The following is a 13,394-nucleotide window of genomic DNA, read 5'->3' on the forward strand; positions in this document are numbered from 1 at the left end:
TAATCTAGTTGTTATTATTTTAAAATAGTAGAAAACAATTTTGTTTAATTAAGTTGCCAAGACAAAATTTACTTTACAATTCATTGCACTAATCATGCCTTTGAAGTTATTTGAAAAAAAGGTTCAGGCAATATTTGCTCAAGCTTCACTGCATTATGATTTTATGAAACATACTAGATACATAATGCACATAAATATGACAGTTACAGACTCCCCACCCTCCACCTGCTCTGTATCTTCTAACAGAACTTTTAAATTAAAATCAACTCTGTAGATAAATGTGTGGGGGGGGAGTTTTTTAATGTGAACTTTGAATAGATTAATTCCAGTTGGGGTTCCTTTGGACACAAATTCCATTGATCATTTCTTGTCAGGTTAACTATGGTCTAACCCTAGCCCATTACCTTCCAAGATTGGGAAATGCAGCACAGATTTTGAAATATTAAAATCATATTTATGATACTCTAATAATACAGGGTCACTGTGAGTTGTAATTAACTTGATGTCCATGAGTTTAATAAAATTTTTGGACAGAAGAACTCATTTTTAAAGGCTCTTGGATTTAAAGGGTAATAGAATGAGTAGACTACTATAAACAAAATGGTTAACTTTATTTTGCTATTCATGTAAGGAGTAGGAAGCAGCCTTTCTAAAAGGGTGAAGCTATATAAGGACACACATACACCCTATGGATTTCAGTTAATATCAGTCAATATTGGTATCATTAATTGTAACAAATATACTAAGTTGTAATTGAATATTACAAACTAATTTTAACTAACCGTGCTATACTACTAGTATATGTACTATACTAAACCCTCTACTTTGAGTGAATTCCTCCTTATTGACTCTAGAGAACATAGTAGAACTTCTCCCTGGGTTTCCAAGGCTCTCAATCTTCATACAACATACTTCTCATTTTTCTCCAGATGAGAGGTTGGTGGATTTGAACTGGGAACCTTTCAGTTAGCAGCCCATTACTAAACCCACTGTGCCACAACAAAACACTGCCATCAAGTCAATTCTGACTCCGAATGACCCTATAGGTTTCTACAACTAATAAATCTGTCCAGGAACAGAAAACCTCATCCTTCGCCCATCCAGTGGCTGGTGGGTTTCAACTCTCTACCTTGCACTTAGCCTTCGCCCATCCAGTGGCTGGTGGGTTTCAACTCTCTACCTTGCGCTTAGCCTCCAATGCCTGAAGCACAGCCCCAAAGGGCTTCTTACCTGCACTGTAGTCGAATGTTAATTTTAAGGGAAACTGAGTGGGTATACCTGGGAACCTTATAGTATCTGGACCATTCATTCTGTGAATCCAATACTCTTCCTTTTAAAAGTTTATCTTTTAAAAGGCAGGTTAAAGGACAGAATTATGATGGTTCCCTACCTTCCTTTTTTTTTTTTTAAGTTTGGCAGGTATATCTTTTTTTTTTTTTTTTTAAAATTTTATTAGGGGCTCATACAACTGTAATCCCAATCCATACACACATCAATTGTGTAAAGCGCATTTGTACATCATTTCTCAAAACATTTTCTCTCCATTTAAACCCCCGACATTAGGTCCTCATTTTTCCCCTCCCTCCCCGCTCCCCCCTCCCGCATGAGCCCTTGATAGTTTATAAATGGGTATTTTGTCATATCTTGCCCTGTCCGACGTCTCTCCTCATCCACTTTTTGGTTGTCTGTCCCTCAGGGAGGAGGTCACACACAGCTCCATGTAATCGGTTCCCTCCCTCCTACCCACTCTCCCTTTACCTCCCTGTTTTGCCACTCACACCACTGGTCCTATAGGGCTCATCCGTCCTGGATTCCCTGTATTTTCAGTTCCTATCTGTACCAGTGTACCTCCTCTGGTCTATCCAGTCTTGCAAGATAGAATTCAAGCCATGGTAGTGGGAGCAGGGAGGAAACCCCTAGGAACTAGAGGAAGGCTGTATTTCTCATCATTGTTACATCGCACCCTGACTGACTCATCTCCTCCCCGAGACCCCCCTGCAAAGGGATCTCCAGTGGCCCACCAACGGGCCTTGGATCTCCACTCCGCACTCCCCCTATCACTCACCACGGCAAGACTTTTTATTCTGATGATGCCTTACACCCGATCCCCTCGACACCTCGTGGTTGCACAGGCTGGCGTGCTTCCTCCATGTGGGCTTTGCTGCCTCTGAGCTCGATGGCCGCTTGATGGCAGGTATATCTTAATGTCCTGTTGTTAGTTGCTATTGAATTGATTCCGGACTTATGGTGACCCAGATGCGTGGCAGAGAACTGTGTCTTAGGGCACTCAAGGTGTGGCTTTCAAAGCAACTTGGCATCTGCCTGTGTCCTTTGATGTAGATTTCAAATTTTGTAGCAGTTTGTATACTCACTACTCAACAGTCATGGTTGTTTTTTGTTTTCTATTTAAAAAAAATTTTTTTAATTCTAATCATTTTATTGGAGGCTCTTACAGTTCTTATAACAATCCATACATCAATTGTGTCAAGCACATGTGTCCATATGTTGCTGTCATCATTTCCGAAATTTTTTCTTTCTACTAGAGCCCTTGGTATCAGCGCCTCTTTCCCTCACTCCCTCCCTCACCCTTCCACGCTCACGAACCCTTGATAATTTGGAAATTATTTTTATTTTCATATTTTACATCGTCTGCTGTCTCCCTTCACCCACGTTTCTATTGTTTGTCTCCCTGGTGTGTGGGGGAGGGTTGTATGTTGATCATTGCAATCCGTTCCCCCCTTTTCCCTCTTCTCCCCTCATCTTTGCCGTGGTATTGGTCCTGAGGGGTTTATCTGCCCTGAATTCTGTGTGTGCAGAGCTCTTATCTGTACCAGTGTACATACTCTGGTCTAGCCAGATTTGTAAGATAGAACTGGGGTCATGATAGTAGAGGGTGGGGTGGAGGAAGCATTAAAGAACTAGAGGAATGTTGTGTGTTTCATCATTGCTATACGGCACCCTGGCTGTCTCATCCCTTCTTTGTGACCCTTTTGTGAGGGGATGTCCAATTGTCTACAGATGGGTTTTGGGTTTCCATTCTAAATCCCCCTTGTTAGCATAGAAATGGTTGTTTGCTTTGAGTCTTCTGATCTTGTTGACACCTCGTGATCACACGAGTTGGTATGCTTCTTCCATGTGGGCTTTGTTGCTTCCCTGCTATATGGCTACTTGTTTAATTTCAAGTCTTTAAGACCCCAGATGCTATATCTTTTAGTAGCCAGGCACCATCAGCTTTCTTCACCACATTAGTTTACGTACCCATTTTGTCTTCAGCGATCATGTCAGGAAGATGAGCATCACAGAATGCCAACTTATTAGAACAAAGTGTTCTTGTGATGAGGGAGGACTTGAGTAGAGGCCCAGTGTCCACCTGCTACCTAAAATTTAACCTAGAAATATAAGTACATAGACCTATATCCCTATCATTATATATTAATATATTTACATATGTACATGCCTATGTGTATACCTCTATAAATGTCTTTTGCCTCCTAGTTCTTTCCTCTATGTCTTTTGTTTTCACTTTCTTCCTGTCCCACTATCATGTTCAACCTTCATTCGGCTCTCAGTAATTCCTCTTGGGTACATTTACTTCTGCCAAACTGTATCCAACAACATTTTAAAATGAGGATTTATCACTCAGATTTTTTGATTCCTTGGCACTTATTCATCAATAGACTCTTTATTTTGTTTGCAATTCTGAAAATAGTCCTGTTAAGAGAAACGTGAATACTTACAAATAGTTTCTCATTTGACTCCTGGCGATTCCACGGGTTTCCCTGCAGGATTATGATTTTTGACATTGTGCTGCTCTTGTGGTTCTGCTGTCACCTTAGAAGGGATTTTGAAGAAATAAGACTTAAATATGACAGTCTATATTGTCATCAGGAAGATATATAAAATTGGATCATTCTAAATGTCTTCATGAATATTTGTGTTATTTTAAATGAAAACCTCTTGGCAATATTAATTTTGAAGTATGCTCACAACATTAAAATCTAATGATAGTTTGAAAAACTCATTTATTAAAGAACACAAGATGACTTATGGGATATAGCAGTAAACTAAAGTTTTCCCCCTGTTTTATTAGATTTTCTTTGATCTTCAATATTTCCTTTAAAATTTCCTTTGTAAATGATGGAATTGTATATCATTATTTTAATAACTGTAAGCTGTATCAGATCAGGTAGCTTCTGAAAGTTACTTGACAGGTAAATAACAGATACATTTGCTTATAAAAGGGGGAAAAAGCCATACTGTGATTAAAAGAGGGAGAGAAAGATTAGAACAAAGTGATTCAGAGTAGCTGGAAGAAAAGTGGTGAAAGCATTTTCATTTGGTGTTCAAAGCCAGGTAACTAAGTAAGTGAAGCATTTTAAGGAGAAAGTAAGATTGTGGTAGGAATTACATTCTATGGGAAAAGCTTTGTAGTGGAATGGAGTAAAGTTCAAGAAGCAAGTCAAGTGACTTAAATGTGATGAAAGTTCATAGAAAAAGTCCCTTATCTTATAATTCCATTTTTCCACAAAGTTTTTTGAAGACCTTTCATACTCATTTCTCAGAGTTCTCAGAAAAATCGTCTAGGGATAAAAGGGCTCTCCATAACTTTAAGTGAAAATATGTTCAGGGCTACCAGATCTCTCTTTTTAATTGTTAGTTCATGGAGAAGTTAACTTGAAAATAGTATAGACGCGTGGGTTTTAATGGTAATAACAACTTTGCAGGATTGAAGTTGTCATGAATCAGAATAAACCCAACAGCAGCGAACAGCCACCATCATTGTCATGAACTGTTTCCCCAACCTTGATATTCCTGTGCTTTCTGATAATGAGGGACTTATCGTGCGCTTTTTGTCAGAAGACAGATTTCAGAAGAGAATGCTGTGAACAAACAGTGTTGACTTTGTCTTTGTATAAGTCAGAATTTTTGCAAATATTATTAAATTAGGGAAAATTAAAAGTTATTAGACCTATTGTGCTATTGGTTTACTCTCCATGGACTCACAGTCTGTCATATTGAATGGCTCTTGATTAATTATTTCATGAGGAAATATATATATATGTGTGTGTGTGTTTAATTATACATTGGAAATGATTCTTGATGAGTAGCATGTATCATGCCTTTCATTTTTTTTCTCCTGTAAATTTTTATAGCAGTGTTTTATAAGAAAATATACACAATTTTATTGAAAAATATTCTGTTAAAAATATAGATGTCTAGCTATGGCTGGTTTAGGTTAATGGTGAGTGAGATTTTTTTTCTGACCATTTAAAATGGATGTCCTATCTTGCATATTTGCATAGATATAAATGGTGTGAGAGACAAACACACATATGTATTCATATACTCTCTTTTATAGGCTTCTCAACAGCCATCTTTTTCAAGCTTAGAAACCTTAATGGTGTCACAGAAGTCTGAAATTGAGTATTTACAGGAGAAACTGAAAATGGCAAATGCAAAGCTATCAGAACACAGATCTGCCAACAGAAGCTTCTTAGGCAGCATCATGGTGAGTACTGAAGGAAAACATAAGGTAGAAACACTTTCATTCTCTAAATTGGGCCAAATGAGGGTAGCAAGTCAAGAGATGGGGAGACTTGGAAAACAAACCGCAAAATTACTTCTCTGCTGATAATCCTGGAAGCTTTTTAGAAAGCAAATACCCGAAAAGCCAACTGTTGGAAGCAGGAGGTTTTCCTTGTAGAGACTGGATACTCTTGCCCTGATGTAAATTAATTGCATGATTACTAGCAATATACCTATTATGCCAGGAAACTAACAACTCTTAGGTAAAAATGTTCTGGTAAGTGTCATTTGCATTGCTCATAAAACTCTTTTTGAAATGATATTAGTTAATAGATCAATATCTATTTTAATTAAAAGCAAAATATGCCCTGCTGTATTCTATTTTGTTTAGTTCAGATATTTATAATAATGCAGTATGTAACAGAGTACATTTTAACATTAATATGTGCACATATTACAAACTTTCATAGATTTTAAGGGATAACAGTAGAGAAAACTAGGTAACTTTTGCCCATATATTAACATTGTTTTCCATTTTTCCATTTGTAGTATTCATTACTTATTTGTATTATGCTATAAAATATTCTATGGAAGGTTGACTAATGTAAAAATTTCACATCACATTGTAAGTACAACATATTTCTAACAGTAAGGAGTTTTATACCTATTTTTCTCACACTTGTTATGTCAGCAATAGAGTTAATCCTTTCAAGTAGGAAACCATATTTTAAAGATAATTGTTTTCAGTCCATGTCACTTTTCCCGATGAACAGAAGCATCTACAATGATATCCAGGTTTCTGTGGTATTCTCAATTACTCCTTTTAACATTACCAGTAATCTTCAAAGAAAAGAGACTTTTTAAAAATTAAAAACTTTTTTAACCTTTTTAAAAAACCTAAGTGCATTATTTACTTCTTGCCATTTTGTTGCAATTTCAGAACCATTCAGCTTTATTTAAATAAAGGAAAACATTCCTAGAATTGAGATACAATATTATGGGGCCTTCTGTATTTTCTTGCTTGCTGCATTGCAGAAGCTTAAAAATGGTAGTGCTTTTGATGTTTCATTGCTTTTAATAAAAGTCAAGCAAATGAGAGAATATTCTGAACCAAATTTTTATTTCCTTTTCATAAGGACATGCAGTAAGTATGAGCAATATGTTGCCTAGTTTAATAGTTGCTTTCACATATTCTTCACCAGATTGGTATATGAAGCTGTACATAATATAAACACACATTCTTGTCTCTGGTTAGCCACATTATAGTTAATGACCAGATGGTCATTATGGTGTAAGATCTACTGTCTGTTGTATTTATATTCCTCAAGCATATTGTTCCTTCAACTTCACAGTGTGTTAAACTATTTCAAAGGGAAAAAAATCCTTTCCCTCTTGTTTCTGGTTGTCCTATCAAGTGTAACCTTGGACCCTTATAGAGCAATTAGACCAGCCTCTATCCCCTCCTTTGTAATGAGGTTTCTTGCATTTCTGAGTCTATAACCCTTTAGTCTCCCCTAATGGGACATCATTATTCTGAAAGAAACAATGTAAATGTAAATGAATATTCTCATTAACGAGTCACAGAGAAACCTTTAGCGGTAGCACTGTGGTAATTCCGCTTGTTATTTCTCTGGTATTCCATGCAGGATTTTTTTTTTTATAATTCATTATTAGTATTCAAAATTACTTGTTCTTTAATTTTGCATGTCTTTCATAATCCAGTGTTCCACTAGTTCAACCATGCCCTTGCTTTATTCTCCAGGAGCCACCTGGGAAACGCTCCCGGTCTCTATCCCCGAAGAGGCCTCTCCCAGATGTGGAGGTGCTCAGGAAGCTGAGGACAGCTGAAAGAAAGATCGAGAACTTGGAGAAGACACTGCAGCTAAAGGTGAATGCTAAGACACTGCGTTAGTAGTCACCTTGCAAAGATAAAGGTTTACCAAGCAAACATGCTTTCACAAAAGACTGTGTGTCCTTTATCATTAGTGACTTGAATTACCTGTGTAGAAGGATCTAATCAGTTGGTCTTGCGTTTAAGATTTCTGAGGCACACGAAGAGATAAAAAGCATTTGCTACCTGCAAATAAAGTGCTTATTATACACCACTGGAACATTGTTTTGGAAATAGATTATAATTGGGAGTTCATTTTTTGTAGATTCACAGTCCCCCATTCCCATCCTACCTGAACCCCGAAAAAAAAAATCTAAGTGAAAATGGAATTTCTTGTGGTTCTTTGTAAGTGAAAAAAAAGAAAACATTAAAAGTTAAAACTACATTAAACTGTCTAAATCAATCATTTATAATTATTGTTTATAGACAAATTCTGTAATCAAAGTGGCAAACGTAAAGATTGGTTGTCCAGTTCCACTGACTTTGCCCCAGAGCCTGTGAGCCAGTCCTCCAGCGGGCTTCCAGGAGCATACAGTCGACAGGCTGGTCTCTGAGAGCTACTGCTTCCTGAATCATACTGTGTGGTTCTGTGCTCCCAGAGCTAACTGTGTATGTGTGCTGAACCAACTGTATGGGCTTACAGTGGTGCAGTGGGGTAAGCATTGGGCTGATAACCACAGGTTAGTGGTTCAAACCCACCAGCTGCTCTGTGGGAGAAAGATGAGCCTCACTGCTCTTAAAGACTGACAGTTTGGAAAACCCTATAGAGCAGATTCAGTCTTCCTTATTCAGTTCTTTTAAGTTGGAATCAACTTGATAGCAAATGGTTTATCCACATATTTAGGCCTTTTCTTTTCTCCTGAGTCTAATATTGCTGAGTTTCACATTTTTCTTTCACAGCTACTGAAGCCCTGCCTTTCCCAAGGTTCAGTCAACTTATTGAATGTGAAATATTTAAATGACATTCTGCAAACCCAACACTTTACCAGAAATCTAATGGCTAGATGACCTCAGGTGGAAAGCATTTCTCCTGAAGCTTGAAATTATGGAACTCAGATACACATCTGGGTTATTTGCTCATTTAGGTCTTGACTCAATGACCATTTACCGTGCATTATAATTAACCAGGCACTGTGCTCATCACTTGCTCTATAATAGGGGACAAGACATGTTTCTATCCTTTAAGAGCCAGTCTTTCTCTGATTAAGAAGGTAGTGAGATGTTGCAGTCCGTGGATCCCTAGCAGTGCCATGATGAAGTGTTCCACTGCTAACTTGCAAGGTCATTCATTGGTTTCAACCTCCCCTGCAGTTTCTCAGGAGAGCTGGTCCGTTATCTGCTTCCATAAAGATTACAGACTAAGAGACATGTTCTGCTCTGTCATAGAGAGGCATTGTGAGTCCGAGTTGGCTGGACACCACACAATAAAACCAGTTCAAATCCACTGTATTAAGTGGAAAAATGTGGGTGGTTGTGCGCCGTCAATTTGATTCCAGCTCACACGGACCCCTGTGTGATCGAGTCTAGCTTGGGTCTCTTAGAATGTACTCCTCATGGGAACAGATCCCCAGTTCTTTTCTTCTTCCTTGGGGCTGCTGGCGGGTTTGCTCTTTAAAGCTGATCTGTTAAGTGAGCAGCGGAATACTCAGCTCCTAAAAGTGGGTTAAGCCCATGCTAATGGACATGGTTAGAAATCAGCCCATCATCTTCATTTTCCATCTCATCGCTTCGGTCTCATTCCAGTGGAGGATCATCACCCGTTCGCTGCCAGACAACCGTGCCATCTTTTGTTTTTTTTATAGAAAAAGGAGAGCAATCCAAGGATATGTTCAGATCTCTTCTACCTGGATAGCTTGATTTAGAAAGAATCTTCTCAGCATCATGGCAATTTTTTCCTTTACCCTTTCCCCCCCCCTCACAGCATTTCCTTTTTATGATAGTTTTTCTGTATTCCTATTTCAGATCAACTATGTTAAAATGACTTTTTAAAAATGAATTTGTAAGATGAGATCAAACAGGAGCAGTGCTTTTCTCTTGCATTATATCATTTAGTAGGAAAGTATTTCTTATTTTAAAAGAGCAAAATGCTTGAAATCAAGACTCCTATAACCAGGAATATTGAACAAAAGAATTGGGCAGATAAAACCTTGTAGCAAAGCAATCCAAGGAAAGATGCGGCCTTGGGTACCCTTCAGTTTTTTGCTGCTGCTGTTAAGTACCATTGAATCGGTTTCTAATCACAGCAACTCTGTGTACAAGAGCACCAAACACTGGCCCATCTGTGTAGTCCTCAGAACCACTGCTGTGTCTGAGTCCAGCATTGGCACCTCTGTGTTAATCTATCTCAGTGAGGGTCTTCCACCTGTCCACTGACCCTCTACCTTGTCAAGAATAATGTCCTCACTTTTATGTATTCGAACACTTGATTGTATTTTCACATCTTAGTGCTATTTATTAATAGCATCGAAATAATGCTATTTGTCTTAAAAACTTGTTTTTGATGAGAGCTTACACAACCAATTGGGTTCCCATTTTAAAATTTCTGCTTATATTCTTTAGCGATTACATTTTCACAGTGCCTTAGCATTCTCATGAATTCCAGCTTGTTGTTTCATTTGCAGTAAGTGAATGTCCCTGTCCTCTTACCTTCTCATCTTTGTTTTAAGGTAATAGTTGACTATTTGACCACAAGCTCATATATAGATTTAAATTATTATATGTACATATATGTAATATACTTGGGTAAGTAAGAAAGCATTGCTACAAAGTCATAGAAAACTTTTTTAAAGAATTGTCAAACAGCAAATCTATGGTTTCTTGGCATGCCCTGCATTGGTCCATATACTTTTGAAGGCATCGTATTGCATCTAAACCGTTTTACTATCCTGGGGACTTCAATCTGCTTCCTTTAGTGTCCAATCATACTTTGGATACTATTTGAGCAGGTAGTTGAAGTCCCAGAACCAATCATGTAAGCTTTTTAATCATTTATTATTATTTTAAAATGTTTCATTACAACTCTGAGAATATCCCACCTGAATTAAAAAATGTCTCAAAAACAAATTTATGCACTGAACACTAGTGACTGAAGATCAACCAGACCAGCTGTGGGAGGACATCAGGAACATCATACATGAAGACAGCAAAAGGTCCTTAAGAGACAGGAAAGAAAGAAAAAAAAGTGGATCACAGAAGAGACTGATAACTTGCTCTTGAATGTAGACTAGCTAGAGTTAACATGAGAAATGTTCAAGTCAAAAAGCTGAACAGAAAAGTTCAAAGGGAAGCTCAAGAAGACATTGTAAAACATTATCATGAAATGTGCAAAGACTTTAAATCAGAAAACCAAGACAGAAGAACACACTGAGTATATCTTAAACTAAAATAACTGAAGAAAGATTGTAGGCTCAAGTTGTAATGTTAAAAGACTCCGTGGGCAAGATATTGGTGCTGCCGGAGGCATCCAAAGAAGACGGAAGAACAGAGTCATGCACCGAAAGGCCGGCTCTTCGGTGGAAGCCAAGGCCTTGCTTCCTGTAAGAGTTCTGTGTCAGAAGCCCACAGGGCCAGTTCTAGTCTGCCCCATAGGGCTGCTATGAGTCAGAATGGACTAGTTGGCAGTGACTTTGAGGGTTTTTTGTTTGTTTGTTTTTGACATCAAGTAGATCTTCACTGAAGTAGAGATTATCAGGAAGATATTTGTATTTTATTTACAATAGAACTCAATTGTGTAGCTTGTAACAAACTATACCATCGCCAAGATTTGGAAATCCGGAACACTTAATAGTGCGCCAATGGAACCTCTACGTGGTCCAGGAGGCAGTTAGTCAAAGAGAATAAAAGAATATGACTTGGTTTAAAATCAGGAAAGGTGTCTGTCAGCTTGTATCCTTGCACCATACTTACTCAATCTGTATGCTGACTAAATGATTCAAGAAGCTAGACTATATGAAGAACACAGCATTGCGATTGGAAGAAGGCTCAGTAACAACCTGGGACGTGCAGCTGACAGAGGCTTGCTTCCTAAAAACAAAGAGGACTTGAGGCACTTGCTGATAAAGATCAAGGCCTGCAGCCTTCTGTGTGGATGACGACTATGTAAAGACAACTGGAACCATCACAGGGACGAACAGACAACATCATGATTGACAGAGATGATCAAAGTTGTCAAGGATTTCATTTTACGTAGATCCACAATCAACACTCATTGAAGCAGTCAAGAATCTAACAACATATTATATTGAGCAAATCTGCTACACAAGACCACTTTACAGCCTTCAAAGAACAAAGATGTCACTCTGAGTACCAGCGTGTGCCTGACCGAAGCCATGGTATTCTCATACCCTTTGTGTGCATGTGAGTGCTAGACAAGGAATAGGAATACTGGAGAACCACCAATGCACTGAATGGCGGTGCTGATGAGGAACATGTACAGCCGCGGGCTGCCAGAGGAGCAAACTTATCTTGGGAAAGCTAGAGTGCTCCTCTGACGGCAAGAGGGCAAGACGGCGTTTCCTGCACTTTGGATATGTTATCAGCAGAGACCAGTCCCTGGAAAAGGACATTATGTTGGTACGGTGAGCGGGTCAAGGTAATAGAGAAAGAAAGCTGCTCCAGAAGATAGCTAGACCCCCATGGCTGTAACAGCGCGCTAAAAATAACAGCAATTGTGAAGATGCCGCAGGACAGGGCTGTGGTTTGTTCTCTTATACACATGCCTCACAACGGGCATGATGGCACTTACAAACCATTCTTGAAATAGGAATAAGGAACACTAGTTTGTAGGGCGGATTTCACCCATGAATTACCATTGAAGGAAGCATCCCACAGCATGACTGTATGGATAAGGTTATTTTAAAACTGGACAAAACGGGATTTTAAATGAAGTATTATAAATCATTTCAAATTGATTTGCCAAATATTAAGTCTGTTATTGATCTGTAATTTAGACTTTAATAACTTCATAATCATTATGTAAGCACTGTAGTGTTTGTTATACTCGGTGTATTAGTCTGGGTACTTTGGAGAAACAAATCCACAGCAACTCACGTATAAGAGAGAGTTTTATGTAAAGAAAAGGTGCATCATGAAAACATCCCAACCCAATGCTGCCCAAGCCCACAAATCCAACATTAACCCATTAACCCAACACCAGTCCACAAAGTCCTCCACCTCACAAAACAGAGGCAATGATGCCGACTGCAGGAGGAAAGCTGAGTCCATGAACGTGTAAGCATCTCAGCACTGGCAAGGGTCTCCACATGGCTGCTCCAGCACCCAGGGCTGCATCGGGATAGATCCATGCGGCTTCTCCTTGGGGATGTCTTGGAGGAAGTCAATCTTGCAAGCTGAAGCAGGGAACTGCTAAGGCAGCTGCACCCGATACAACCATCACAAAACAAGAGACCCGAGAACTCGAAAGGCGAGGCTTCACCACCCATTTATCCCTCCGCCTTTCAACCAGCACCACATGTGATTATCGGCCAGGCTGGCACAATTAACTAACTCACTCGGCTAAACACATAATATTAAAGCAGAAACCTCATTGTAACACCATATTCCTCTGATAACCACAGAATGGAAGGAGTCACTTATATGGGCTACTGTAGGCAAACAAAATCTGTTTCCTAATCCTGAAACCTATTACACTGAAGTTTTAGGAGTTAGAGGAGGTAGTATTGAGTGCTTACTGCATGCGTAAGTATGTCTAGTACAGAACCTCACAGATAGTAATAGGAGAAAGTAATTTTTGAGTCTCAATGTTAGTTTTAAGGACTTAAAATAGTTTTTGTTTGAGAATGAGTAAGATATTGAATAATAGAAATTTTAATAATAAATTAAGTGATTGTGTTAGTCTGGGTAGACTAGCGAAACAAATTCATAGACACTCATATGTGTATAAGAAGAGATTTATGTACAAAAGCTATTGAATAGTGAGAAAACATCCCAGCCTAGTCCAGATCAAGTCCATAAGTCC

General features: G+C 38.6%; 1 protein-coding gene across 1 annotated transcript in view; it reads left to right on the forward strand.

Annotated features, from left to right (window-relative positions):
• Positions 1-13,394, forward strand: part of CNTLN (centlein) — a 204,403-nt gene that overhangs the window by 91,473 nt on the left and 99,536 nt on the right. The window contains exons 9-10 of the mRNA XM_045289198.1: positions 5,360-5,509; positions 7,289-7,414. Of these exons, the coding sequence (XP_045145133.1) occupies positions 5,360-5,509; positions 7,289-7,414 (276 nt within the window). The remainder of the gene's footprint in view (positions 1-5,359; positions 5,510-7,288; positions 7,415-13,394) is intronic.

This window comes from Echinops telfairi, unplaced genomic scaffold (assembly GCF_000313985.2).
Source record: "Echinops telfairi isolate 266 unplaced genomic scaffold, ASM31398v2 ScPeMD7_25;HRSCAF=90, whole genome shotgun sequence".
Classification (NCBI taxonomy): Eukaryota; Metazoa; Chordata; class Mammalia; order Afrosoricida; family Tenrecidae; genus Echinops; species Echinops telfairi.